This window comes from Physcomitrium patens, chromosome 6 (genome assembly GCF_059467195.1).
Source record: "Physcomitrium patens ecotype Gransden chromosome 6, ASM5946719v1, whole genome shotgun sequence".
NCBI classification, from domain to species: Eukaryota; Viridiplantae; Streptophyta; class Bryopsida; order Funariales; family Funariaceae; genus Physcomitrium; species Physcomitrium patens.
The window spans coordinates 3,458,578-3,483,449 of NC_143415.1; the positions used below are offsets into that span (position 1 = coordinate 3,458,578).

Genomic DNA, 24,872 nt, shown 5'->3' on the forward strand with positions numbered 1-24,872 from the left:
TTAGGCGAAGATTTGGCCTTTGTTCCGTGGAGGATGAATGTATGAAATTAGGATGAACAATGTCTTGGCCACGTCCGTGGCCGGAATTCGAGAGTAGAGCTTCAAGCTCACTCTTCTTCGAAACAAGTTTGAGAATCGCGGCCGGAATTTGGCGCGGGTCGTTTGCGCCGAATTCGTGGGCAGCGATTGAGACTGTGAGAAAGACGGAGGGGAGAGGATGGATCTCATTTTTTAAATCTTGCAGTTATGATCACGGGTTCTGTGAGCGTTGAGAAGGCTATCAATCTTTGGCCGAGTACACATTAGCTTGGCATTTGCGGGGAACTTGCTCTTCAGCGTTTCGGATCGGAATGCATTGTGGATGGGAAGATTAGACGAGACGTAGATGAGCGGTAGGGTATTCCTTACTTATTTTTTGAATACGAGTAGCAAGTTACGTTTGTTCCTAGATTTTCATCAGAAATGAAGGTATTGATGCTAATCGAGCAGTTGTGTATTTCTAATCCTTGGAAATGATTGATTGCCAAATTTATCAGCAGGAACGACGTAGCCCAATGTCATCAATGGAACCGGATGTATCGCTGTCTGATAGTTCGAACTGGTTGCGAGTGGAGACGGGAGCTTGTGGCGCAAGTAGCTAGTTGTAGTCGTCACGGCCATCTATATGCAGTATCCTGAGGAGCGAGTGTTTGAATGTTGAGTCAGTGTGAATCACACACAAGTCCTTATGGGGTAGCAATCAGCGTCAGAACTGCATCCTGAAGGTGTGACTCTAGTGTTACAATGGCGGATTCGTTTGTGTTATTGCGCGACTTGGGAGATCAGATTGCTAACAAAGGCGATGGAACTGGCAGTCGGCCTCTTGACAATGATGCTGTGGAGTCTCGCTTTCGCTCTGTGCTTCCCAATCTACTGGAAGGCTATTTGGTTCCTTCGAAAGGTATGTAGTCTTATGGCTCGACTCTCCGTAATTGTCATGATGATATTATAAGTAACGGTGCTGGTAATGTGCATACAATAGTTGCCGCAAATGAATTCGCCCAATTTTCGGAGAGATTTTTTTGCAAGGAATAAAGGGTTAAAACTTGAGGTAGAACGGCGGACGATCAGCGTGATGTAGAGTTTTCAAATCGGTGAAGGAGCAGCAGCTACTTTGTTGCATGTAAATGTCATGTGTCCCTGGTTCATTCTTTTCGAGACAGGGTTTAGGGTTTAAAGTCATTTCTAAGGTTCAAGGTTCTGTTTAGAGATCGAGGTTTAAGATGTTCGTCAGGGTTCAAGGTTTGAGGGAAAATCTAGGGAATTTGATACATATATGACTTGGTATTGTCTACTGACGCCATGGTTTAATTTCTCGGTCGTCAATACCTTTGAAACTGAATATCGAGGTTGTTAATAACAGGACGAAATTCCAGCAGTATTGATATCTCATGAAATGCCGAATGCGATGAAACGCGGTTACCTTAAGACCGCAAATACATTTATGGAGATATTATGTTTAGAACATGATGAGCACGTGTGGCTTTGTTTCTCAATTCAGTAAATGGAAACTTATGAACACTTCTGGCGTTACTTGTGCAGTTAAGGAACGAGAGCTGATGGCTATTTTGAAGCTCCTATGCCACACAGTCAAAAACTATCCAGGAGTGTTCTATTGTGGAAAGGGCCATGCAGTGTTACCAATCTTAGGTCGCATTATTCCTCTCTTTGCCGAACCTGAACTGAGGTAAGCTGTTTTTAGTGGTGAATGGGGCAATTTAGGTGTGCAGCGCAACCTGATATATCTGCGTTTCTGTTACACATTTACTGATTTCTCAGGCAGAACAAGTGGATGGTTTTCACATTTTTGTTGTACGTTGTGATATTGTCATTTTATTCATAGCGATGGCGAAGTGGCTGATGTTGTGAGAAGTATGATTTGATGCCTGATATATCTTGGTGTATTTTTGGCAGCGCACGACACGACAATCTTTTTGATACTTTGTACTCTCTTGTCGCGCTACTGAAATCCGGCGAGTGGGAGGCCTATCGACAAATTTTTATTGGCGCCATGCTCCTTGTTGAAGGTACACATGAAAGATTGACTCTACGTCTAAACACTTCTTGTTTGAAAGGCTTACTGTTGTTGGCTCTATGAGGCTCTATCTCTGAGGCAGCAAAATCGCTGAACAGATACCAATCTAGGACCCAGGAGAATCGAATCGACCTTAATCAATCCCAATTACGCTATCTCCTCTATTTTAAGTATTCGTCTTTGATTCCCGGAAGCATTTTTTTGATCATGCAGATGTCCTATCTGTTGCGTCCTTTTACTCATCTCCAGCAAGCATCACTGTCTGCACTACCATCTCTTTACAATGTTACATGGGGGCATACTCTACGATACATGCGATCTCAGCAGAGGAATTGCCACCACCACTGTGTGGTCTTCCTTCGTGCTGGACTCCTCCTCACGGGCCTGGACTGTTGGTTGACGTGACCGGAACAGCGCGGTGGCAGCCTTTAGCCAAATGGACTCTAAAGCTGCTGACACGCTGCGTAGCCGAGAGTGCGCTGCATGTTGAGGGGCTTCTGACTTCCTCTCTCTTGACTGCTGTTGGGGCCTTGTTAAGTTATGGTGACAGCAATTTACAGAAGGTCTGATTCTTTCTTATATTCAGTGTGATTGCCTCTTCCTGCCATTCCTAAGATCGTAGCCCTGGCTAACCAGGAGCGTATTTTCAGTTCTTGTTTTTGTCTTATTTGACAAAAACTAGAAGACAATTTGTTGCCATAATGACAATGTTGAAGGAATGTTGGTTCTTTTATTATTTTTCGAAGCCTTCCACCAAAAATTATTCACCGTAAAATAGAGAGCAGTTTATTTTTTGCATGAACTGATTGATTGACACTACGTTCGTACAGGCCTGTTTTGACTTGGTACGTGCAGCAACAGTAGTAATGGATGCAGATGCTATTCCCAGCGAGAGACTTATCCTTTCATTGCTCTCTATTCTGTCATTTAGTAATGGCCAGCTTCCACCATTTAGGTATCTGCTAAATGAGTTGCACACTTACAGATTACTCTCATAATTACCTTGCTTGTATTTTTATTTCTTTTTTGCAGCTTAATAATTGGAGATGTCTGAAGAACCTATTTGGTTATGATCTTCAGGCTGCTCATACCGGTGTAATTGAACTTGATTATATCTTTTCATACTGAACGCTGTGTTATTGTATGTCAGAACTGCGGCTTATGATGCAAGCTTGAGCGCGTGTCTTGTTTCTTTGTATACCGCGAGCCACAGTGGGACCGTCGAATGTACAGCCCAAATATTACTTGACATTTTGCCGCAGACCATCGAGCATTCTCTCAGTCTGGAGCTGAAAGTAAGTGAACAAATCTCTATTCTACTCAATTTTTGTTACGCCTTTATGCTTGCAGATTCGAGCGTGGTAGATTCAAGTACTGGCGGTTTTTTCATGACGATTGTTGATATTGTTCTTTTTATTGTACTATTGGTTTTTTCTTTTTTTCTTCTTTTCTTTTTTCTTTTTTTCTTTTTTGTTTAAGGCATCTTAATTTTATTGAATAAACTTATAAGTATCTGTAGCATTCGTACCCTTTACCTTGCATTGACCATTTTTATGAAGAAATATATTCACTGGCCTTAATCTAAATTTTGTCGCTTATTGTAGGTGGCTTTGTGTGACATCTTTGCCATGATCATGAAACATTGCCCTTCGTACGCGGAGCATGTGATAGCCCTTCTTCCGTTGGCTTACATTCCTGAAATTGTTCATTCCGTCAGCTATTGTATACAACTTGCTCTTGCGACTCTTGATACTAGAATTATTACAGGTAAAATATTAAATTTAGAGGGTGCAGCTTGGGTTGTTAATTCCTCAGAGGCCAAGCCAGGAGGATCAAATGCACTCAACAAACAGGTCGATCCTCTGCCACCAGCACATCATCTTCCTGAATTGGACTGTCCAGACAATGCTGGCAGCAACAAGGAGTTTGAAAGTACTTACAGGAAAAGGCGAAAGTTAAGTGACACCGGAATAGCTCAAAAAACTGGTAACATACATTTGGAGACTTCTGAAGCAGTTGATCCTGAAGAACATGAAGTGGCTCGAGGTGGACATATTCCATTGATTGATGTGCTTAACACAAGGCTACTGATCGAGCAAGGAAATTTCTTTTCAGCAGATTTCATCCATAAAAAGTTATTGCAGATGATGGATACAATTGACCCGAAATATGATGCTATTTCAGGGGATACCACTGTAGAAAGCAGACTGTCAGCCCTTCATGTGCTGGTTAGGGTGCTTAGAAAATACCCTGCCGAAGTTTGTAATCAACGGTTGATCCGGCTTTTCTTCGATTGGGTGTCTTGGATTCTGAAGAAGGTAATTGATGTCCCCAATTTCTGGCATCATTGGAAATGTGGGTCCCAGCGTGTGATATTTATTAAACTCAGAGTATCCCCCTTACATATTCTTAACAGCCTTCACTAATTCTCCATTTTTTTTATTTTTTTTATTATTTTTTAATTTTTTTCAGAACCAAGAAGAAACATTGGCAAAAGCACAACTTTCCATGTTCCTCGAAGCTCTGGATCTCATGTTGGATAGACAGCCTGGTAAATCCTGGAACTGGTGTTCTTTAACTCAATTATCTGCACAATCGAATCGATTTCTAACGATTTTTTTTCCTTGCAATACTTCTTTCTCGGTTTTTTCTTAAGTTAAATTTTTCGCAGAAAGTGATACAATTGGCCAAGATTGTGAAAAAGTCGTGAAAATCGTTCATCTGGAGATGCTCAGAGACAATCCTGCATATGATGAAGGCTCCTTTCTTGAGATCTTGAAGCTACCATGGGTTTCATCAGAGCTCGGTGAAGATGAAACGCTGAAGACTAAAGCTGTGGGTCTAGCTTCCAAGATGATTAATGACAGCGAAGGCGACTCATTTCATGTGATCGTTGAATCTGCATTGAAGGATGATAATTGCAATGTGCAGGCAACTGCAGTTTTATTTATACCTGCCTTCGCGCAACATTCAAATCCTTCAAAATTACAGTATTACTGTGTTGAACTACTGTAAGTTAATTCTTTCTTGTAGTACTACGGTAGGCAGAATTATGTACATGTGCAGGCTTAGAATTTGTGCTTCAACTTCCTTCTGAATTGTGTAGCTATCTGATATCTATCTTGCAGATCATACCGTAGATGGTATGCTGCATTTGTATTTACATGACTTCATCTTCATCTTATCAGGTGATGCTGAAAAGTAGATTTATAGGTATTTATCTCAGTACAAGTATTATGCGAAAAGAAACTTACGAATTCCTTTTCCTACACTCTAGGTCTTTGGCTCAGCAGAGCTCTGTTCAAGTTCGAGAGGCAGTGGCTCAGACTGTAGGTATTATGGCTTGTATTTATAGTCAATGCTACTTGAAAAGCACAGAAGTTGACCAATCACTTCAAGAATTCGATGGGTTTGTGTGTGCTGAATGTAACAAAGGGAAGTCTCATTCAAAAACAAGCATCCTTAGCAAAGAAGAGGGTAGTAGCAATGAGATAATAAAGCCAGCCCTTTTAGTTCTTTGGCAACCCCTTTTATCGAAACTTTCACTGGAAGAAGTATCCGAACGTGTTCAGGTGAGCTCAAAGTTGCCATACCAAGTAGTTATTATGCTACAGACTCTGCCATTTTTCGACCTCGTAGAATTAATGTGCTGCTCCGTATAAAGTTCATAAGATGAGAGCATGGTTCAGATGATGAGCAATTAGAGATGAGTGTAATGGAGTTCTCTGCAATTGGACCAAGAGGATGTGCTCTGCTCATTACTTCTTTTATGCTAGCTCACTAACGATCATCTCGATATTTGGCAGGTGGCTTTTATTAGCAGCATGGGTCGTCTCTTACAACATGCATCGGCTGAAGAACTTAACGCTACAGGATCATTCTGGCTTGAATGCCTTGATATTTTCCCGCGTCATGAACAAAAAATTGTCCGGGAAGCCTTTTGCCGTCAGGTCCATCACTTCTTCTCTAAACATGTTTTGCAGTGTTTGATAAACAGTGACGATAGAGCTGTCAGTGATTCAGAACGAGAACTTGAAATGCTAGGTAAGCTTCGAGATGCGCTAGCGACGGCTAATGATTCTGAAACGACTCAATCCTTATTAGAGACTGTTGCGGAGGTTGCTAAAGCTTCTCGCGGGAGACGGCAGCTTCTATTTTTTTCCCTGGTATTGCTGCTAGAAAGACTGGATCATGAAGAAGTTTCTATGCGTGTGAAGAGCATTTGCTTGATACAACAAATTGCTTCAAGTGGATTCTCAACAGCAAGTGGCAATTCACCGCAGGTGATTTTGAGATTCCCATTACGTTCTTACGTTGTGCAATGTCTATGTACGTGAGAACGGTTTGTGGCTTTGTCCAGGCTTTAGTATAAGTACTTTTCTAAGCTTCAATTCATGTGCTTCTTCTCCGTGTAAAAAAGCGGTTCAGTATTTGGGATTTGTGCACTGAGAGGATTGAAATGAAACATCAGGAATGTATTAATTGTCTTGTATCACATGTTTTAAAAACTTAGGATTTTCATGTCGACATTCTCAGCCAGTTGCTTCATTGGTCTTCTGGGATCCGCAAGGAGCCTTGTTTTTTTGACTTCGCATGTGAAGGACATTCTTAATTCCGAACTCTTTGTGGATGTGCACTCCTTCATTGAATGGTTTTTACTCTTACGTCATTTCTTTAATCTTGCATTTTGCTAATATATTTGTTGACTCTGACAGGCAATGGTAGACACCGTACGTGAGGAGCTTTTTGAGTATTTAGTGAGCAGGCTTGTTGCTCGTCTTGACATGGTTCAAGAATTTTCTAAATCTGTGATGGAGATTGAACTGAAGGAGCTTTTAACACAAATGGTCCCAGTGGTTCTTCCCAAGCTTGTGCTGGATACAGCACAAGATCAGCATCACAGTCAACAGGCATTAGATACTTTACATGGGTTGGCCGTCCAATTGGAGACCGAATTGGCAGTCCTCCTTATCGATTGGTGTCACCGGATATTGTCAGTTCTTCTACTTCGTGCTGATGGAGAAGAACTTTCTGCGGCCCTTCAGTTTATTGAGGCGCAAACTGATCTCCACCCACGTGAGATTTTTTCCGAGCCAGCTGTTTTACCAGCTCTTCTTGATGAGTTGGTTCGGTTCTTAGGTGATGTTGACGATGATGATGGACTTCGGAGGTAAAGTGCTCTACAGCTTGTTCCGAACATCCTCAAATTTAAATAACTACTTCAGTGAATGTGGGGCACTTATAATATAACTCGAGAGTTTGTTGTTCTCACATGCTACTTTTTTTGTGCTTTTTGGTTTGTCAAGATCTTGAGCTCTTCTAAACACAAAACAATGATATTACCTGTGAAACATTGGTGTAGAAAAGTGGAATTCTCAGGCAATCGAATTGATTCATTTGTGATACAGGTCGGCAAGAGTTGTGCCCATGATCCAAGAAGTAGCTAGCATAGTGACTGGATCTGAAGATCTACCAAACTTCTTAAGGCCGTATTTTGTGCGCCTTTTGAATACCATCAATCAAAAGTTACTACGATCTGCAGATATTGCCTGTCAAATTAAAGGTCTACGATGTATTGTCCGCCTTGTGGACATGATTGGCCCACACCTATGTGGTTTTGTGCCGAAGATCATGGCCTTGCTCACTCAGACTCTTCACGAACCACTTCTGCAAGAGGAGGGACTGCGGGTGTGGTTGTCCTTTGTCCGGACCCTCGCTCGGGTTAGTTTTTACTGTAATTGTAGTCCATATTCTTGCTCTTGACAATTTCTGGCTTTGCTAATTAATCGCTTCAATGAAACGGACAGATTCTCTGCTCAATCAGGAGATTGAAGCTCATCTACATATGTTTGATGCTAGATTATGCTTGAGTGTATTTTTCATGTGCACTGACTGATAAATACTTTTGTTAGGTTTCCTCTACACACCTCAAGAATGTCGCCTGTCAGATTGTGGTTTCGTTGACACCATGTCTCGAGGGTCAACCAGCTCCACATCTGAACGCAGTTGTGGAGATATTGGAAGAGCTCGTAATAAAGAACCGACGGCTGCTGGAGGGTCAAGCAAGAGAGCTTCCCCTACTCCCTAGTATTCCGGCACTAGAGAGAATCAACGCAGTTCTTCATGAAGCTCGTGGGTTATTGAGTCTTCGTGATCAGCTCAAACAAGCCACAGAAGGATTACGGCATGAAAGTTTGAGTGTTCGGTACATGACAGCTAGCGAACTTAACGTGGTGCTTTGTTCTCATCGGAAGGAAATTGCTTCAATGATGATTGGAGAAGATTCCTTGGATGCTGATGTTATAAGCCGTCTAGTTACAGCAATAATGCGAGGCTGTGTAGAGGAGTCTCGCACAGCTATTAGCCAGAAGTTGAGGATGGCATGCGCGCTGTGTTTAGGAGAGCTTGGAGCAGTTGATCCTGTTAAGCTTCAGGTTATATAAGATCTTCTACTCCTGAATGTCTACTTAGTTGTCATTACATTTGTGCAGGTTTTTAATGGGTTTCTTTGCTCAAGATATTGATATTGAGTCCTTGAATATCAGGTAGACCTTCGTCGAAGATCGCGAATTGAGCGTACAGACGAGGATCTGGTTTTAGAACTGATCAACGAGCATTTGGCCCCAGTGCTCCGTGCTGCGTCAGAGACTTTAATTCAAGACAATGCTGCTATTGCTATACAGGAATTGCTGAAGCTTCACGGCTGTCAAGCTGCTCTTTCTGCACGTCGATCAGTGGCAGGAAGTAGGACTCCCCTTTCAAGGTCGGGAAAATCGAACACTCCAACCTTGAGTGAATTTGGTGAAGCAACTTCTGTGACGATCGAGAGCGGCGAGAGGCTCTGGCAGAGGTTTCCAGATGACGTGAAGGAGATCATCACGCCATGTTTGACATCTAAGTTTCGCCTCAAGCCGATAGATCGAGGGGCCGTGCCGACAGATCCTATTTTCCATCCTAAAATGTTTTTCAGGCGATGGATGTATCTCTGGATGAAACGGTTGATGTCCCAAGCTGAGGGAAGAAGAGCAGAAATATTTGCAGCGTGTAGAGGAGTTGTAAGATTTGACATGGGAACAGCCTTATATCTCTTACCATACTTGGTCCTTAATGTTGTTTGTGATGGTTCGGCAGAAGCTAGAGCTGGTGTTACACAGGAGATCTTGACTGTCCTGGCAACAGGTGAGATTTTTTTTAATCTTTGAAGCACACCTTTACACTGGCCTGCATCCATTGACATTTGGATTTTCCTTGGGATCTCCTGTTCAGATGAATAGTTGTTTATTTGTTGAAGTATTCGATTTGTTGTGATTTTTTTGTTTTTAGTGAGTATGAATTTTCTTACTTAAACTTGGATTGTGCTCAGATTCTACTCAAGTAGACGAGATCGGCAATCCTACTCGCAATTTATCTGGGCCAAGTGAAGTTAGTACTCAAACAGTGTTTACGTTGCTTGACAATCTGGGCCAGTGGTTAGATGACTGTAAACAAGGTGGTCTAATTACACAAAGCGCTCCACCTGCCTCTACTACACCAAGCAAAGGAACCCGTGCAAGTGCTAAAGCGGAAGCACAACAAGAAACCATTCGGATAGCTCGCCGTTTGGAAAATGTATCGCAGCTGCTTGCTGCTATCCCTAAACAATCTCTAGCAGGCGCATCGTTCCGTTGTCAGGCTTATGCTCGTGCACTCCTCTACTTTGAATCATATGTCCGGGAGAAGTCTGGTGCTTTGAATCCTGCAGCGGAGAAAAGCGGTGATTTCACAGATAAAGACGTGACTTTTCTTCTAGATATATATAGCGGGTTGGAGGAACCAGATGGACTTTCTGGGATATCTCGTCTGAGGAAGTGTGCCACTCTTCAGGACCAAATACTTATAAATGAGAAGGCCGGTAATTGGAGTGAGGCACTGACTTGTTGTGAGCAAGCTTTGCAGATGGAACCTAGCAGTGTGACACGACATTTGGGGGTTCTCGATTGTCTTCTCAACATGGGACACCTGCAGGTATTAGACGAATATCTGGCGTTTTAAATTTCAGTCGTGCGCTCTGGGTTTCATATGAGCTCTTTGACAGCATTGGTGGCTTCTGATGGACACCACGACGTCTTCTACCTTCAGTTTGCAAGGTTGACCATTCTCTGATTCGAGTAAATTGCTGCTTTATTCTCTTTTTGGTCTAATTGGCAGGCATCTTGCAGGCAATGGTTACTCATGTTGATGGATTGAATTCAAGAATGCCTGATCACACTAAAGAGTGGAGTACTAAGGGCTTACAAGCGGCTTGGCGACTGGGCCAGTGGGACCTTTTAGAGGAATATGTTACAGGAGCCGATGAAAATAGTCCCACAAATATCTTAGGCAACTCCTCGTTTGATATTAGTCTTGCGAAAATCTTACAGGCTCTTCAAAGGAGGGATTATGATAAGTTTACAGAGCACTTACTGCACTCCAGACAATCTCTTCTTGCACCTCTAGCAGCAGCAAGCATGGAATCTTACTCCCGGGCTTATCCATATGTTGTGAAGTTACACATGTTGCAGGAGCTAGAAGACTTTAGTGCACTTGTAGCTGCAAATGTTGGAGGAATGAATAACACTGGTGAAGTTCAGAGGAAGCATTCATATGTGAGGATAGAAGAGTTGGTTGAAGACTGGGAGAGCCGCCTGAAGATTACACAGGTATGCTGTTCTTTGTCCTCTGCTTTTAGATGTCTCCTCGATGCAGTATTGGAGGTGGAGAATGTCGAGGAATAAACACAACTTACCAATTCGACGTTGAGGAGACTCTTTTCTTCAGGCACTTAGCAGGAAGTACACCTTTTTGTACAAACGAATTTTTTTACTTATTTCGCATCCACTTTTTTTTCTTTTTTCTTTATTTTATTTTATTTTATTTTATTTTTTGCAGCCTTCGCTATGGATCCGTGAGCCTATATTAGCATTACGCAGGCTGGTGTTCAATGAGAGTAACCTGCAAGATGAAGTTGGTGTCTGCTGGCTCCACTACGCAAAATTGTGCCGAGAGGCTGGTCACTATGAAACAGCTAGTCGAGCTATATTGCAGGTTTTAACTTGCGTCGTTTACTTTGCATGTATGGGCTCTTAACAATTAGGATGCAAATTGTTCACCTCCTGTAAGTGCACCTCCATTGTTATATACAGTGCGTAAAAGTACACTCATCTCTTGCAGGCACAATCCGTAGGGGCTCCCAATGCTCACATGGAGATGGCCAAGCTCCTCTGGGACACACAGAAATGTCATCGAGCAATAGCCGAACTCCAGCAAGCTCTTTCCAATCTCCCAACAGAGGTCGGACCCTATTTATCAATGAAGATACATGAATGATTAGTTTTTCTCTACCCACTTTTTTGAGCTATTCAGTCACGTTTGTTAGGTTTTTATGAGAATTATAACCGTGTAGATTAATACCACGAAACCAGATTACTCATTCTTTTGTTGACGTGCTTCGAAATTTTGATTATGTCCGCTTACTTTTCCTTATTCGATTGATTTGCAGGTCCTAGGTGAGGCAACAGGTGCAGCACTTGGTGGTCTTTTAGTTACTCAATCTGCTGTCCCCCAAGTAGGACCTGGTCTACCCAAGAGCTCGGTTCGGCCTCCCACGAGCATCCAACTTCGTAGAGACAAAGATCTCGACGTTGCAAAGATCCTTCTTCTTTTGGCACGCTGGGTGCACCATACAGGGCAAAAGCAAAAAAAAGATGTCCTCAGCCTCTATGCGCAAGTTCGTGGATTGAAGCCCCAATGGGAAAAAGGCTACTTCTCAGTTGCTAAGTACTATGATGACTTATTGGTTGATGCAAGAAGAAGGCAAGAAGAGAACCAAGATGGAGCTGGTGATTCTGTGTCGGTAAGAGTGGTGTGACTGATGTGCCTTGTCATCGATGTTTAAATGGGCTCATGGGCTTGTATCCGTATCTCTAACTGATTTTGTCAATTCGCCGCCCATCGATAGTTTATGTCACCTTTCTTCTCCTCACAAGGCACGTTGTTATTTCAGAAAGGCAAACAGAAGCGGCATGCTCCAGCAGATGAACCATGGTGGTCATATCTTCCAGATGCTCTACTTTTCTATGCCAAAGGGCTGCATAAAGGGCATCGGTGTTTGTTTCAAGCCCTGCCTCGGTTGCTTACCCTTTGGTTTGAGTTTGGAACTCATTTTCGAGGAGATGCTTTGTCTACTAAGCATGTTAAGACAGTATTTGGAAGAGTACGTTCTCATATCGATTTGTGCATACCACTGCTGTTCAATATTAGCGAGAACTTTGGTGTGAAAGTGGAGACCGTCTTTTCATTATCAGCGCTTCTTGTGTCCTGTATTGGTCAGTTCTGTCTTGTACTGCTCTGCTTGCTTGTTCATTTTGTAGATTTGATTCGTCCTGAACACTTAATTCACTTCCTGTTGGTTGTCAGACAATGAGCATAATGCGGGGCTGTCTCAAAGACCTTCCAGCCTATCAATGGTTGACAGCACTATCGCAATTAGTATCAAGAATATGTCATCAGAACGAAATACTAGTGCAGTTGGTCAAACAGATAATCATCCATGTTCTCCAGGTGACCCATTTTGATCATCTAGTTCAACTTGAAAACCATTGAGTATATATGCGTAGAAATCATCTTTTCCAACTTTCCAACTTTTTCCTTTGTCTCTTTGCTGCTTTTCCTACTTGTAACCTAAGCAAGGCCTCTAAGTAATCTGTCTAAGTTGGATACTAGCAGCCTTTCAAACTTTACTTATTGTGTTAACAGGTATATCCTCAACAAGCCCTGTGGACCATGGCGGCAGTATCAAAGTCTACAGTTGCGGCTAGACGTGAAGCAGCAGCTGAAATAATACAGCAGGCGAGGAATGATGTGCAGGCCAAGGATAAACCTCTTTTCCATCAGTTTGCGGCGCTTATTGACCAGATGATCAAGTTGTCTTTCTATCCCGGCCAGCCTAAGGCCAAGACAGTGAATTTGCAATCTGAGTTTAGTGCTCTGAAACGCATGATGCCCGTCGGTGTGATCATGCCTCTTCAGAAAGCTTTGACAGTTAGTCTTCCAGCCGATGGATTGTCAAATGTGAATTACAATCCTTTTCCAGCTGGTGATTATCCTACCATATCGGGAATCATGGATGAGGTCGAAATCCTAGCCTCGCTGCAACGGCCTAAAAAGGTATTTCCACATGCTGGCTGCTTGTAAAATATGAAATTCCATTCTTCTCAGTTGGGATTTTTAACCGAGAGTAGTTTTTGAAATATGACGTTCTCATTGCATTGTGGGTTGTGGTTTCAGGTTGTTCTACTGGGGAGTGATGGGACTGAGCATCCATTTTTATGTAAGCCTAAAGATGACTTGCGCAAGGATGCCCGTATGATGGAGTTCACAACCATGATCAATCGCCTACTTAGCAAGGATCCAAAAAGCAGACGAAGAAAATTGTATGTGCGTACTTTTGCAGTCATTCCCCTCACTGAAGATTGTGGAATGATTGAATGGGTGTTACATACAAGAGGCTTGCGACACATTCTGCAAGATATTTATGTGGCAGCCGGGAAGTTTGATCGACAGAGAACCAACTCTTATATAAAACGCTTGTATGATCAGCAAGGAGCTCAAGGAGAGGCAGAAGTATTCAAAAACAAAGTATTGCCCATGTTTCCCCCAGTTTTCCACCGCTGGTTTCTCAACATGTTTCCTGAGCCTGCAGCTTGGTTTCGAGCTCGTATAGCTTATGCGCACACAACAGCTGTCTGGTCCATGGTGGGACACATCGTTGGGCTTGGGGACCGACATGGAGAAAACATACTGTTCGATTCAACTACTGGCGACTGTGTTCATGTCGATTTCAGTTGCCTTTTCGACAAAGGGCTCTCACTAGAAAAACCTGAGGTGGTGCCATTTCGTCTCACCCAGGTAAGTTCGTGCCAACGTTTGATAGTCATTAGTGTGGTTGAACCGAGTTGAGACGTCGATTCATTATTTTTTATCCAATGATCCTACATTCAATTCGTACTTAGTGGGAGATTCGCTGGATATTTTTTCTCAACACTGTATCATGATGACCTTGCCTCCTAAACATCAGCTTCTAGACTACGACTCTGTTACGATTCATGTGATATCCAACAAATTTCGTACACTCGCATCGTGATAAAGTTTTAATATGGCTTTGAATGATGGACATGCAGAATATGGTCGATGGGCTTGGTATTACTGGGTATGAAGGAGTGTTTCTGCGTGTTTGTGAGATCACTCTAGGCATATTGAGGGCACACCGGGAAACGCTTGTTAGCGTTCTGGAGACTTTCATACATGACCCTCTTGTCGAATGGACGAAGTCGCACAAGTCAAGTGGCATTGAGGTACAAAATCCACATGCACAGGTACGTTCTTTTTAACCTTTTAATTTCAAATATTATTTTTTCGTTCTTAATATATCGTGCTTATGAATGTCTGGTTTGACATCAACAAAGCAGCGTTGTAACTAGAGGTTTTCAATTAGAATTCTACGTCAGCTTGTGTTCTTTCTGTTGCTCAAATGTTGACAAGGTCTGGTATCCTTCTACAGAGCAGTGTGAATACGATCTTTCTTTCTAAAGTGTTAGTAGAACATTGGAGATCGTCAACGACGTAAACACATGGTATTGTATTGTACTGTATTGTTGCAGCGTGCAATTGCTAATATTGAGGCGCGATTACAAGGAGTGGTAGTTGGTGTAGGGGCCGCACCTTCACTACCTCTGTCAGTTGAAGGCCAAGCCCATCGTCTTATTGCTGAAGCAGTCTCACATAGCAATCTTTCCAAAATGTACATATGGTGGATGGCATGGTTTTAGTGTCCAACATCGTAACCACAAAGATGTGGTTTGGGGCACAATACCAATTCCTGTGTAACTCTCACGATTTTTTTGACAACGCTAATCGCATAAATTCTTTTATTCAAACTTTACCTGATTCCATGCCTCTTTTACCGTGTAACTGGAATTGGGATTGAGGAATAAACCAAGATTCTTATTTGCCTCTGCACAACGTACCAGTCAAAGCCCAAGAATGAGAATGTCGATTCATGACTACGCAATGATGCGACAGTCTGGTCACAAGTTTAAGTCCAGACAGCGACAGCCACATCATTTTCAGTATTCGGCATTTCCACTTCGAAAACCATGAATCGTCTTTCACTCTGAAAAGACTCGCACAGCTCGTTCTGCACCAGCTGCAAGTCAGCAACCCATTCAGAAACAACCTAGCAGAATACCATGTTTGCTGCTAATGTGACTCGATCTTCAAACTCATTGCAGTTTCCAAAGTCTGTTACATCCACGACTCCTACAATCACTTCTCATACTTGTTGCAAGGTTGAGCTCTTGACGAAAACACAAGAACATCTAATCAAACACATATTTTCTACAGTCTTCAGTTAGGTTTGTGATTGGTAAAAACCCTGCCTAATCATAGGTGCGGAACCCTAAAACATAAAATCGGTAATAGAACAGAGCTGCAATCATCTGTAATAGCACCAGAGCGTTAAACAAAGCCTGATAGATCTACAACGAACGAAACAGATGCATCACATGACCGATAACCATACAAACAAAACGCTTGATGAAATAGCTGTGATTTCCACCAGCCTAAAAATTTCGAGAGTAATCCTTTCGTTCCATAAGCAAAATCCTCAGAAGGAGAATGAAACAAGTGTGCGGCCGTTCCTAAAAACAGGAAGTTCATTTCAGGTGACGCTATTAACCACCAAGTCAATGCTACGGCCCTCCTCACATCCCGCAAATAAACCTCGCACATGTAAATCTAAGCAGTCAGGATGACAGCACCGCCGGCCACTTTGATCTTCTTCTCCGCAAGCTTGGAGAAAAACTTGGCCTTCACAACCATAGGCTGAGACGGTAAGTCACCCTTGCCAAGCACCTTGAAGAACCCGTGCTGGGTAACGTCCAAGAGAGGTGCGCTCATGTCTCCATCAGCCTTCTCCTTCACGGCCTCAGGCACCAACGACCATAACTTATCGATGTTCACGATGGGACAGTGGAACTTGTTCATCGTCTTGTGGAAGTACCGCATACCGACCTTGCCGAAGTATCCTGGATGGTACTTATCGAACAGGATCCGGTGGTGGTGCATACCTCCAGCATTACCTCGACCTCCAGGATGCTTGCGGTGCTTGCCAACACGCCCATGACCAGCGCTCACATGTCCCCTTTTCTTCCTGTTCTTCTTCAGACGGGTCGTCATGCTGCCGTTCCTCTAGCGCAGTCTCAGAGATGCCCTGAGCCTGGGAAACAACTCAGCACTGCTAAAAAGACCCGATTAGTTCAGCACCTCAGACTTTGTGAGTTTGAAACCCTAATTTCAATTCAATCACCTCGACACGTCAGCAGAAAATTCTGCAATTTTAGCATCCCCTTCGACGGATGGCCATTCATGGACGAATTAGTGGCTGCGAATGGACTTCTTCATTCGTTACGAAACGTGGACCTTACACCTATGACCGTGAGTTGAGAGAACAATAGATTGTGGGCTAGTTCTGCTTGCGCGGTCACTCTTCCTCCCCAGTGTTGCTGAAGCAATGGCGATGGCAGCTTGGAACATCCGAAGTTGAGGGTTGTGTTTCTGGGCCATGGGGAGTCTACTTTTCTGGCCGAGTGTTAGAGATCCCTTGTTAATTGGCTGGTTTCCAAATTGTGCACAAATTTCGTCTCTGAGCAGAGGTTCTGGAGCTTTTGCTGGATTTGAAGGGAAGGCTTACTCGCCTGCGTCGCCTGTTTCAGCTGCAAGTGAACAATCTTGGCAGGATTTAAGGATAATCCATGCATTATTTTTCGGTTCGCTAGGTAATGGACCTGTTCAAGGTAGTAGGCTGCGGGGAGCGAGCTCATTGGGAAAAGCTGCTGCAGCTTTGAGCTTGTCCAAGAAGGGGACTCGAGGAGGAATTTCAGGATGGAATTGTGTAGCTGGTAACTATACAGCTCGGTCCGATCCGAGGTATCATTCCCTTCCACACAAGGATTGTTGTTCATCGGAATTTCATCCGTTTGCGCGGCTAACAAGAATCTGTATTATTGAAGAGTTTTGCGACAGTTCTGTGCGGGCTAGGGTGTTTTATGTTCCTCGAATTTATGCAAAACTTCGCTCAGCACTTCAAAATGTTGATCACCTGTTAATTATTGTACGTGGTAGAATCGAAACTATGTAGCTGCGCTTAGTGTTACATAGAATGTTATCTCCATTCTAGCCCTCCCACATCATGTCTTCTTAGATTCATTACGGCATAATGATTAGACCGCTAGATGTCACACACAACCAAGTTGGAATTTTCGTAATTCTCTCTCTCTCTCTCTCTCTTTCTCTCTTTATATATATATATATATATATATATATATATTCGTAAAAGTGTGTGTATTTGTTAGCAAGTAAATTAGCTAACTTTACGGGTATGTAAGGACCTCTTTCCTGCCTGGATTATTCCATTTGCTATACACATGTTCATGCAGGTTCAGGAGTCTCAGTGATTTGAATGGTATCAAGAGCTGGACAAGCGATGAGACTCTAAGGCACATAGGTCCATCAAATGTATCTAGAAGATGGTATATTCCTAAATATAGGGTTAGATGTGCTGCACAAAGAGAAGAAGATGGAGGGGGGCAACCGAGGAGCCAGTTATGGGAAGTGGATGTGGTGAATCATTATAAGGTTTTAGGCTTGGATCGCCACGCAACAGCCTCTGCTATTAAGTCGGCCTTCAGGCAACTTGCACGTCAGGTTAACATATCTCTGCATTATTAATTCCTGAAACTCAATAGCATTATTGGTCAGCCACGATTCTTCAAGACTCTTCAAGATCCTCCAAAGCTCCTGTGAATTGTTAAAAAGGTTGTGTTAATGCACTTCCTTTGTGCAACCTTTTTTTTTAATCAATCGCACTGTATAGATCACTTGAAAGGTCTTTCATGTACACGTATGCATTTGTATTCTTTTTGCTGCAGCCTGGACGTACAAAATGTTTGGTTTTGTGCAGGTTTAACGGAAAGTGTTGATGTATTTTGAATGGATTAATCAAGAATAAGAGAACTGACTCGTTTACCTGTGCAGTTCCATCCAGATGTAAACAAAGATGTAGATGCCAACGAAAAGTTCAAGGCCGTCCGTCTTGCGTATGAGGTGCGCCTGGAGTGTTTTCTGCAACATATATTTATTGTTTGATGGTTGTTACTGAAATAATAATTGATGTTTTTTCTCTTGATGAATCTGTCTGATTTTACCTAGTGTTTACGAGTCTATAATCTGTACTCATAAATTTTGGTGCAAGCCTCTCTGAATAATAGGACGGGCTAAATCTAGACGTAAATTCATAGCATGATTGAGCTTTGGGTAGATTTTGATAGAGAAAATGAAGGTCTCTCATCATATGAATCCATTGCATCTTAAGTGGCTCTGCGGCTTCATGCCACTTAATTTAGGCGGAGAAGCAGTGGTGTTCATTCCGTATGCGTCAAATCCTGTATTGATACAACCAAAATTTTGCATTCTTTAGATCTTTGGGAATTTGTACCCACTGCTCTGCATTGACTTGATTTTACAAATCTCTTCAGGTTTTAGCTGATGAGACAAGTAGGAAACTTTACGATCGTACTTTGCAAGAGCGAGCCAATGCGTCACGAAGAAATCAAGCTCACCAAAGACGAGAGAGAGACATTTCGGCACATTCAAGTCATAACAGATCTCAGTACAGAAGGGTTCCATATGAGAATGTGGAATGGAGTCATTTCACATATGCCTACGAAAACGATTATCCTGACATGAAAAGTTACTATTATACCTACCCTAACAGCACATTTATTAATAACAAGAAAAAGCGAGTCAGAAATTCAGATCGTAGTAAATCTCGTCAAGAGGAAATTAGGCAACGAGGCTGGAGAGTCGAATGGCAAAGCACGTCTAAGGAGGCATTATTATTTATGTGGGTGGTTACCGCTTTGTGGCATACATTTGGTGCTGGAATCGCACTGGGTTTACTTGTGGGTTCATCCGCTCTTCGGACAGATTTTGCAGTAGGTTACAGACTTGCTTCAGGAGTGGCGTGGTTGGTGGGGGGAGTGCCAGGGCTCGCTCTTATGGTGATCATCATAGCAACTACGAGAATCTTTGGACGAGCATATCATGTTGATGCTGCTATTCTTGCCTTGGGACTCTTGGTAGGAGCTGGAATTCTCAAGACTGTTCCTTTGCCACATGGAGCGATCCTTCTGCTAGTATATAAGTGCATCCAATTGCAGTCGCGTTCCTCCTAGTGAGTTTCTGCTTGCAACCCAGCTCAGAAACGAGTTTCCTGGGCAATACGGTGATTGTACCATAATAATGACCAGGCTGGGTGATAATGTACAGTATGTTGGTGCAAGACGCCATGATTCCACTGCCTTTCATATTTCTGTGTATGTAGCGGAAATTATGGTTGTAATTGTTAGAACGGATCAAACTACGGTATCATGGGTTTTTGTTTTTTCCTGCTAAATCGGTCTAATTGCAATAACATCTGAAGATCAAAACAGGTCACGGTGCGTCCTATACTGGAATGAAATGTCAATCAAAGAATCAAGGTCAGTGATTTGCAGCTGTTCCTTGCCGCTAGGGTTCTTTGAAAGCCACTTCATGTCACTGTTGATCCTTTTAGCGCATGCCTGTATAACACCCATTATCTCCAGATAATAATCGTGTGTTCCAGATCCTTAGGCTCATTTTATGCTTCCGATCAGTATCTACGTAGCTGTTTACGGGATATTCAAAAACAAGGTACTGATTTTGTTTCGTATGTGATCTACTGAGGCCCTAAATTAAAGACTTATCTTCTTGATTGAATGAAATGTTATCGTGCAGTCAGAAACTTCGAGATTTACCCAAACCTGCTTGACTTGTTTGCTCCTTCTGTTCAACACTGTTCTGGTTCCTGACAAGTATCTTTCCAAGCTTGTCTATATTGGTTGTGTAGCGTAATTAAGATGTGGGTTACAGAATTGCTCTGTAACTATTAAACTGCAGCAACATCAGTACTGGGACCGCAAAGAAATTGAGATTTGTCACTTGTACTGAAGGTTCTCAAACTAGCAAAGAAGGGTATTGTGTCTAACTGCTCCCAGCTCAGAAAATATTTGAACCATTGTCTGCGTTAGTGAAGAATCAATACTACTTCCTGCTGGCTTTTTCTGCAACACGGTGTTGCAGACTCAAAAAACAATACAGCTTTTCGTTACAATTTCATTTTAACGGATTCACAAGGAAACACTTCCAGAGTTCAAACTTGGTTCACCCGTTGTCTGGATTCTGTACGATGTGGAGGAGCACCGAACCGGCTCACCTGGCAGTTATCAACGGCATGGCAACTGATCTTGTTGGACAACCATTGTTTATCTTCTCCCGACTGAACCACATAGATTCGCCTCATACTTCTGTGACCAAGTCTATACCGACAATTGCTGGCCCTAAATGGAATTGCATGAAAGGTTGACATTAGGGCGAATTCTGCGGGTCGGGGGTGGCCGGTGCTGCGCTATACGACGCATTCAAAAAACGATAAGGTTGAAAACGAAAATGTCGTAGCGGTCAATCAGAGTAGTTTCGTGGCATTAGGAGATGGTTTAGTTCCTGAAGATTGCAAAAATAGATTAACGAAGTTGCGGAGGGACATCATCTCGTGACTACAAGGATACGTCGTTTTCTCGGTATAGTTCCTCGATTTGCTATCGAAAGCTACTTTTTAGATTCCGAGCTTATTCTAGAGACGTCCATTGAAGCCCACGCAGGCTTCGAAGCAACCCCTTCCGAGATCCGACCTTTGAGGTCTGTGTGCACTTAGCACGTTCAGATGAAGTCTGCCTCTAGGCGCCTCAGTGTGTTGGTGTGTCGTCGCCTCTGGGGCACATCTTCCGAATTGTCCCGAAACTAGACATTGGTCCGTGCGTAGGAGCTGTGGTTATGACAGAATTATGGTTACAGACTAGCCTCTGTAGTACTTGTATTCAGGCTCTGAAAACTTGGACAGTTTGAAAGGTGAGTGATAATCAATTTGTAAAGAACATTGCTCGTGTATTTTATTTATCAGATGTTGATGATGTCTCGGTCTTGTTCCGCGAGCCCTCCGTCACCAGTATCATACCACGTATGAACCCGATGGTTTACAGTTGTCGGTGGAGCAAACTTCAAGGACCACGACTGGAAGCCTTTACGTGGATTTCCATATATGCAGAGACTCGAATAAAGGACCGCAAAAATGACAGTCTGCAACCTGCTTCTCAAGGTCAAGCGAGCCGAGGGAGTGGATGCCTGCGTACCCTTCAGTCAGTTACCAATCCATGTTCTTTTCAACGTTGGTCACTTATGTTCTGTAGTTGAGATTGTTACAAACAAAAGTAGTCGTTTCCGAATTCGTCTGCTAATGGAACTCCACATTCGCATTTAAACTAGAAAATCTTGTATGCAAAATTTGGAGATGACCCATCTGCCTGGTTCCCGAAAATGTGCGCAGAAACCCACACCCGCGTATACGTAACAGTTACACACAAGGGAACCGTCTATACAACCGCTTCGATAGAAGGTATGGTACCTTCCTGCGTGCCTCAAATTCCCTTGCAACAGTAATAGAAGTTTCTGTAGTGCTTGATGCAGATTTTGATGAGTCGGTAGTGGACTGATCGAGTTACCGACATTATAAAGGTCGAGGCTCTGACCTGAAGCAATTTGGTTTTAGATATGGGACAGAATCCGAATTGGGATGAAGGGCTCCGCGAAGGAGCCATTTGGTTTCCAGTGATTTTTGACATAAAAGACACCGTCATCCTGGAGCTGTTCAACAGTAAAGACAAGAGTATAGGGAAGGCGATGTAAGAAAAATTTGGAACATGCGTTAAAAGAACTAGTCTAGGACACAATGCAGATTGAAGCCATGATTGGAATTCAAGATTACCTTCGAGAATCGTCAGATTTCGCTCTTCATCTATGATTAATTATTACTTTCCGTTTTTCTTTGCGACACGGTCTCGCAGACTTAACTATGCGGAAATACGAGATATGCGTGCGGGGCAACAGAAAGACATTTCCTTGCAAGTGATGGTGCCGAGGTTCACCTCATCCAGGCAGAGGCAGTTCGGAGACTTATTCGTAGCTGTGCAGATGACGGCGCAGCAGGTGGGAAGATTCAAGCTTGGTTGCTTGCTGTGCTTAATTCAATTTAGACATTTTGGGTTTAGGGTAAACTTAATCGTCTTCTCAATCAGGCAAGAGGAGAGCACGGCGATCTCCAATTGAAGCTGAGGGGAGGATACGTCAAAGGAATGACATCTATATTATGTGATTACTGCTTTGCCCCAACCTCGATTAAGTTTTTCATGTCTTTTGTGTACATACTAGCCCATTCTTTCTAGAACCCTGTTGTGTGTAACAACGTGGATGAAGTACTGAACACCTGCGTATTATTCTCGATCTTCTTGCAGCAAGAGTTTCGGAAGTCAGTGTAAAGCTGAGCTACTTACACACAACATACAAAAGTGGAATACTTGGGGGTAAGTTCTGAGTTCAATGTCCGCAACACTGCATCGCTGTTACAATTCCAGGCGGAATATGGCCAAATGGTGAACACGTTCCCCTCTTCCGCACTTCCTCTGAACCCACCTCTCGATTTGTATGACAGGTCAAGGAGACAAGTTCTTGTGGGTTGACGGATCCTTCGAGAACACCTTCACTTTTCTGATCGACACGCAAAATGAAAATCAGATAATCAAGGTTCAGGTGTACAATTATCAACTCTTGGTTGGAGAATGCGTGTAAGTGTCTGCTAGATTTAAACCAGTGGAGCCCACTTCCAATTCTGCCGCTGCTAGCAATCATCGCTGCATCATGTCTTCTCAGCTTCTGTAATCAATCAATCCCTTCATGCTGGTGTATTGCAGGGAAACGGTGGGAAAGTTCAAAAGAGAACGCACGGTAGCGTTGCCGTTGAATGCGAGGGGCAGATCTGTGGGCAACATCGAAGTGGCTACCGAATTCACATTGGTAAACTACAAAACCCTTCAAAAAAACCACCCGTATCGGTAAACAATCCTCTAGCTTCGGCGATGACAAAGCCATTGTCTGCGTGTGGGTTGTGCAGAATCATTTCACACGTACTACACCCACGTACCCGAACGGGAGCGAACAAATCCCAACCTCATTTCCAGATTCTCCCTATTCTACGCCGGAGATGAATATGCACAACATGATGGATTCCTTTGTGAATTCCTTCGTCCCGCAGATTCCAGCGTTAGATAGAACCAGATCCGGCTTCTATTCCAGGAGTTAGTCTGTGAAATGCAGACCTCTTCCCTGGAGGTTGCACGCCACCTTTGTCTGCCATCCAACCTGCAGACGTAGTGTCGGTATCGGTTCCGCCACCAGCTTCCGGGCGGAGCTCCCGAGGTGTGGAATTTGTAGCCTTGTTTTAGAAGACAAAAGAAGAGTGTAAATTCGGTTTGATGTAGATACATTTTGCTCTTCTGACTCTGTTGCTTCCGCGCTTGCCACGAAATGCAACTTCCGGATCTGTTGGGGCGGCTGCCGCGTCATTACTTGTCACAATGTTTGCCATATTAACAGTGAATATCCGAGTTTTTGAAAGAGGCCTTGCAACCACGTAAGCCCATTTGTGGTGGTGATGGTGGTGGTCATGTATTCTGTTTTGTAGAAAATAAACAACCCAATTTTTTAATACTCCACTTTTTGACATGATAGTGAGAATATCGCTCAGGTGAGCCATGACCCACATTACCTGAATTTGTCAAGTACATGAGTCTCTTCACGATCGTTAGATCTCCTGCTTGCCATGACAAGCTCAAACTGACGGCCAAGCCAGCATCAGGGTGCAGCTGCGCCCCTCCACCTACTCTCTTACTCCTGCTCTGGAAACTCCGCCCCTCCCCCGTATGGTTTGACGCTCCCACTGCTCGCATCAGTTTTCCTCCCGTTGGCTGGGTGAGTAGAAGGGCCCATTGATCCCAGACTGGAGAACTAACGTCGGATTACCTTAAACCGTCAACAGGTTTTTCAGCTATATCTAGGGTTTTGTTTTTGGAAAAATAAAATAAAATAAAGAATGGTGGAGAAATAAGGTTCTGATGTGCTCCAAAAAAAAAGATTGTAAAAGTTGTTGTGGTTTAATTGATATAAAATTTCAAAGGGTTTGACACTTTGAGCATCCAACACATAAACTTGACCAGAACCGTCCATAAAAACACATTAAACCACCACCTCGAATCACACTAAACCACCTACTTCATCTTTGAAAAGTTTGCCAATCATTGGTGGACCTGAAATGGACTTGGAATCTTTCCACAAAAAGATTGGTTGGATTTGGGTTTGTGCAAGGGTGGCTTTTGACAAGGTCTATGGGTTGGTTCAGGGGCATGACACAGTTTAAGGTATTTTGATTTTAAGGTAAAACTGGAGAAGTGTGTTTTATTCCATAATTGTTGATGGGAGAAAAGATTAGGCTGGTTGGGCTTGGCCCACACTCGGAGCATCTCTGCTCCGCTATGGATTGCTCTTAATAAAGGGTTTGTGTGCTCCGACCAATTCTCAGCAGCTTGAGTACTCCCTCCGCCCTACACATCATCTATGAATTGATTGAAATTGCACAAGAAATTAATATTTTTACTTTTTCAACATTCAAAATCTAAAGAAAAAATGTTCTGAAATAAACAGAATATTTTATTCAATGATAAAATGTCATCATCACATAGTATAACTTAATATAAGA

The 24,872-nt window shown here is 43.0% G+C and overlaps 4 protein-coding genes across 9 annotated transcripts; 3 read left to right on the top strand and 1 right to left on the bottom strand.

Moving 5' to 3' along the window:
- The first annotated feature begins 46 nt into the window (after positions 1–46).
- Positions 47–15,097, top strand: LOC112283470 (serine/threonine-protein kinase ATR). 4 transcript variants are annotated; one of them, XM_024522155.3, is made up of 28 exons: positions 47–392; positions 537–764; positions 855–940; positions 1,582–1,726; positions 1,954–2,066; positions 2,288–2,637; positions 2,905–3,029; positions 3,225–3,369; positions 3,679–4,392; positions 4,547–4,625; positions 4,746–5,085; positions 5,352–5,646; positions 5,881–6,357; positions 6,790–7,244; positions 7,483–7,795; positions 7,987–8,508; positions 8,620–9,253; positions 9,438–10,078; positions 10,273–10,752; positions 10,982–11,137; positions 11,264–11,383; positions 11,592–11,945; positions 12,096–12,305; positions 12,509–12,652; positions 12,848–13,258; positions 13,379–13,999; positions 14,272–14,466; positions 14,752–15,097. In XM_024522155.3, the coding sequence occupies exons 4-28, from the start codon at positions 1,599–1,601 to the stop codon at positions 14,917–14,919; spliced, it is 8,190 nt and encodes a 2,729-aa protein (XP_024377923.1). In that variant the 5' UTR covers positions 47–392; positions 537–764; positions 855–940; positions 1,582–1,598; the 3' UTR covers positions 14,920–15,097. The 4 variants fall into 4 exon arrangements, with proteins under 4 accessions (XP_024377923.1, XP_090107082.1, XP_024377922.1 ...); XM_090250956.1 differs by having other exon boundaries at positions 537–940; XM_024522154.3 differs by having other exon boundaries at positions 540–940.
- A 585-nt stretch (positions 15,098–15,682) lies between these two features.
- LOC112283475 (large ribosomal subunit protein uL15x) lies at positions 15,683–16,417 on the bottom strand. The gene has a single exon (XM_024522166.3). It carries the CDS (start codon positions 16,325–16,327, stop codon positions 15,887–15,889), a length of 441 nt encoding a protein of 146 aa, XP_024377934.1. The 5' UTR covers positions 16,328–16,417; the 3' UTR covers positions 15,683–15,886.
- A 226-nt stretch (positions 16,418–16,643) lies between these two features.
- On the top strand, positions 16,644–19,515 carry LOC112283471 (uncharacterized). The gene is made up of 4 exons (XM_024522158.3): positions 16,644–17,077; positions 17,587–17,854; positions 18,185–18,253; positions 18,685–19,515. Exons 1-4 carry the CDS (start codon positions 16,713–16,715, stop codon positions 19,381–19,383), a joined length of 1,401 nt encoding a protein of 466 aa, XP_024377926.1. The 5' UTR covers positions 16,644–16,712; the 3' UTR covers positions 19,384–19,515.
- A 1,463-nt stretch (positions 19,516–20,978) lies between these two features.
- LOC112283472 (uncharacterized) lies at positions 20,979–23,827 on the top strand. 3 transcript variants are annotated; one of them, XM_024522159.3, is made up of 10 exons: positions 20,979–21,136; positions 21,268–21,423; positions 21,612–21,680; positions 21,834–21,966; positions 22,129–22,270; positions 22,360–22,432; positions 22,576–22,644; positions 22,773–22,905; positions 23,032–23,134; positions 23,232–23,827. In XM_024522159.3, exons 2-10 carry the CDS (start codon positions 21,357–21,359, stop codon positions 23,418–23,420), a joined length of 978 nt encoding a protein of 325 aa, XP_024377927.1. In that variant the 5' UTR covers positions 20,979–21,136; positions 21,268–21,356; the 3' UTR covers positions 23,421–23,827. The 3 variants fall into 3 exon arrangements, with proteins under 3 accessions (XP_024377927.1, XP_024377929.1, XP_024377930.1); XM_024522161.3 differs by having other exon boundaries at positions 21,333–21,423; XM_024522162.3 differs by lacking the exon at positions 21,834–21,966 and having other exon boundaries at positions 20,979–21,423.
- Positions 23,828–24,872: the final 1,045 nt, after the last annotated feature.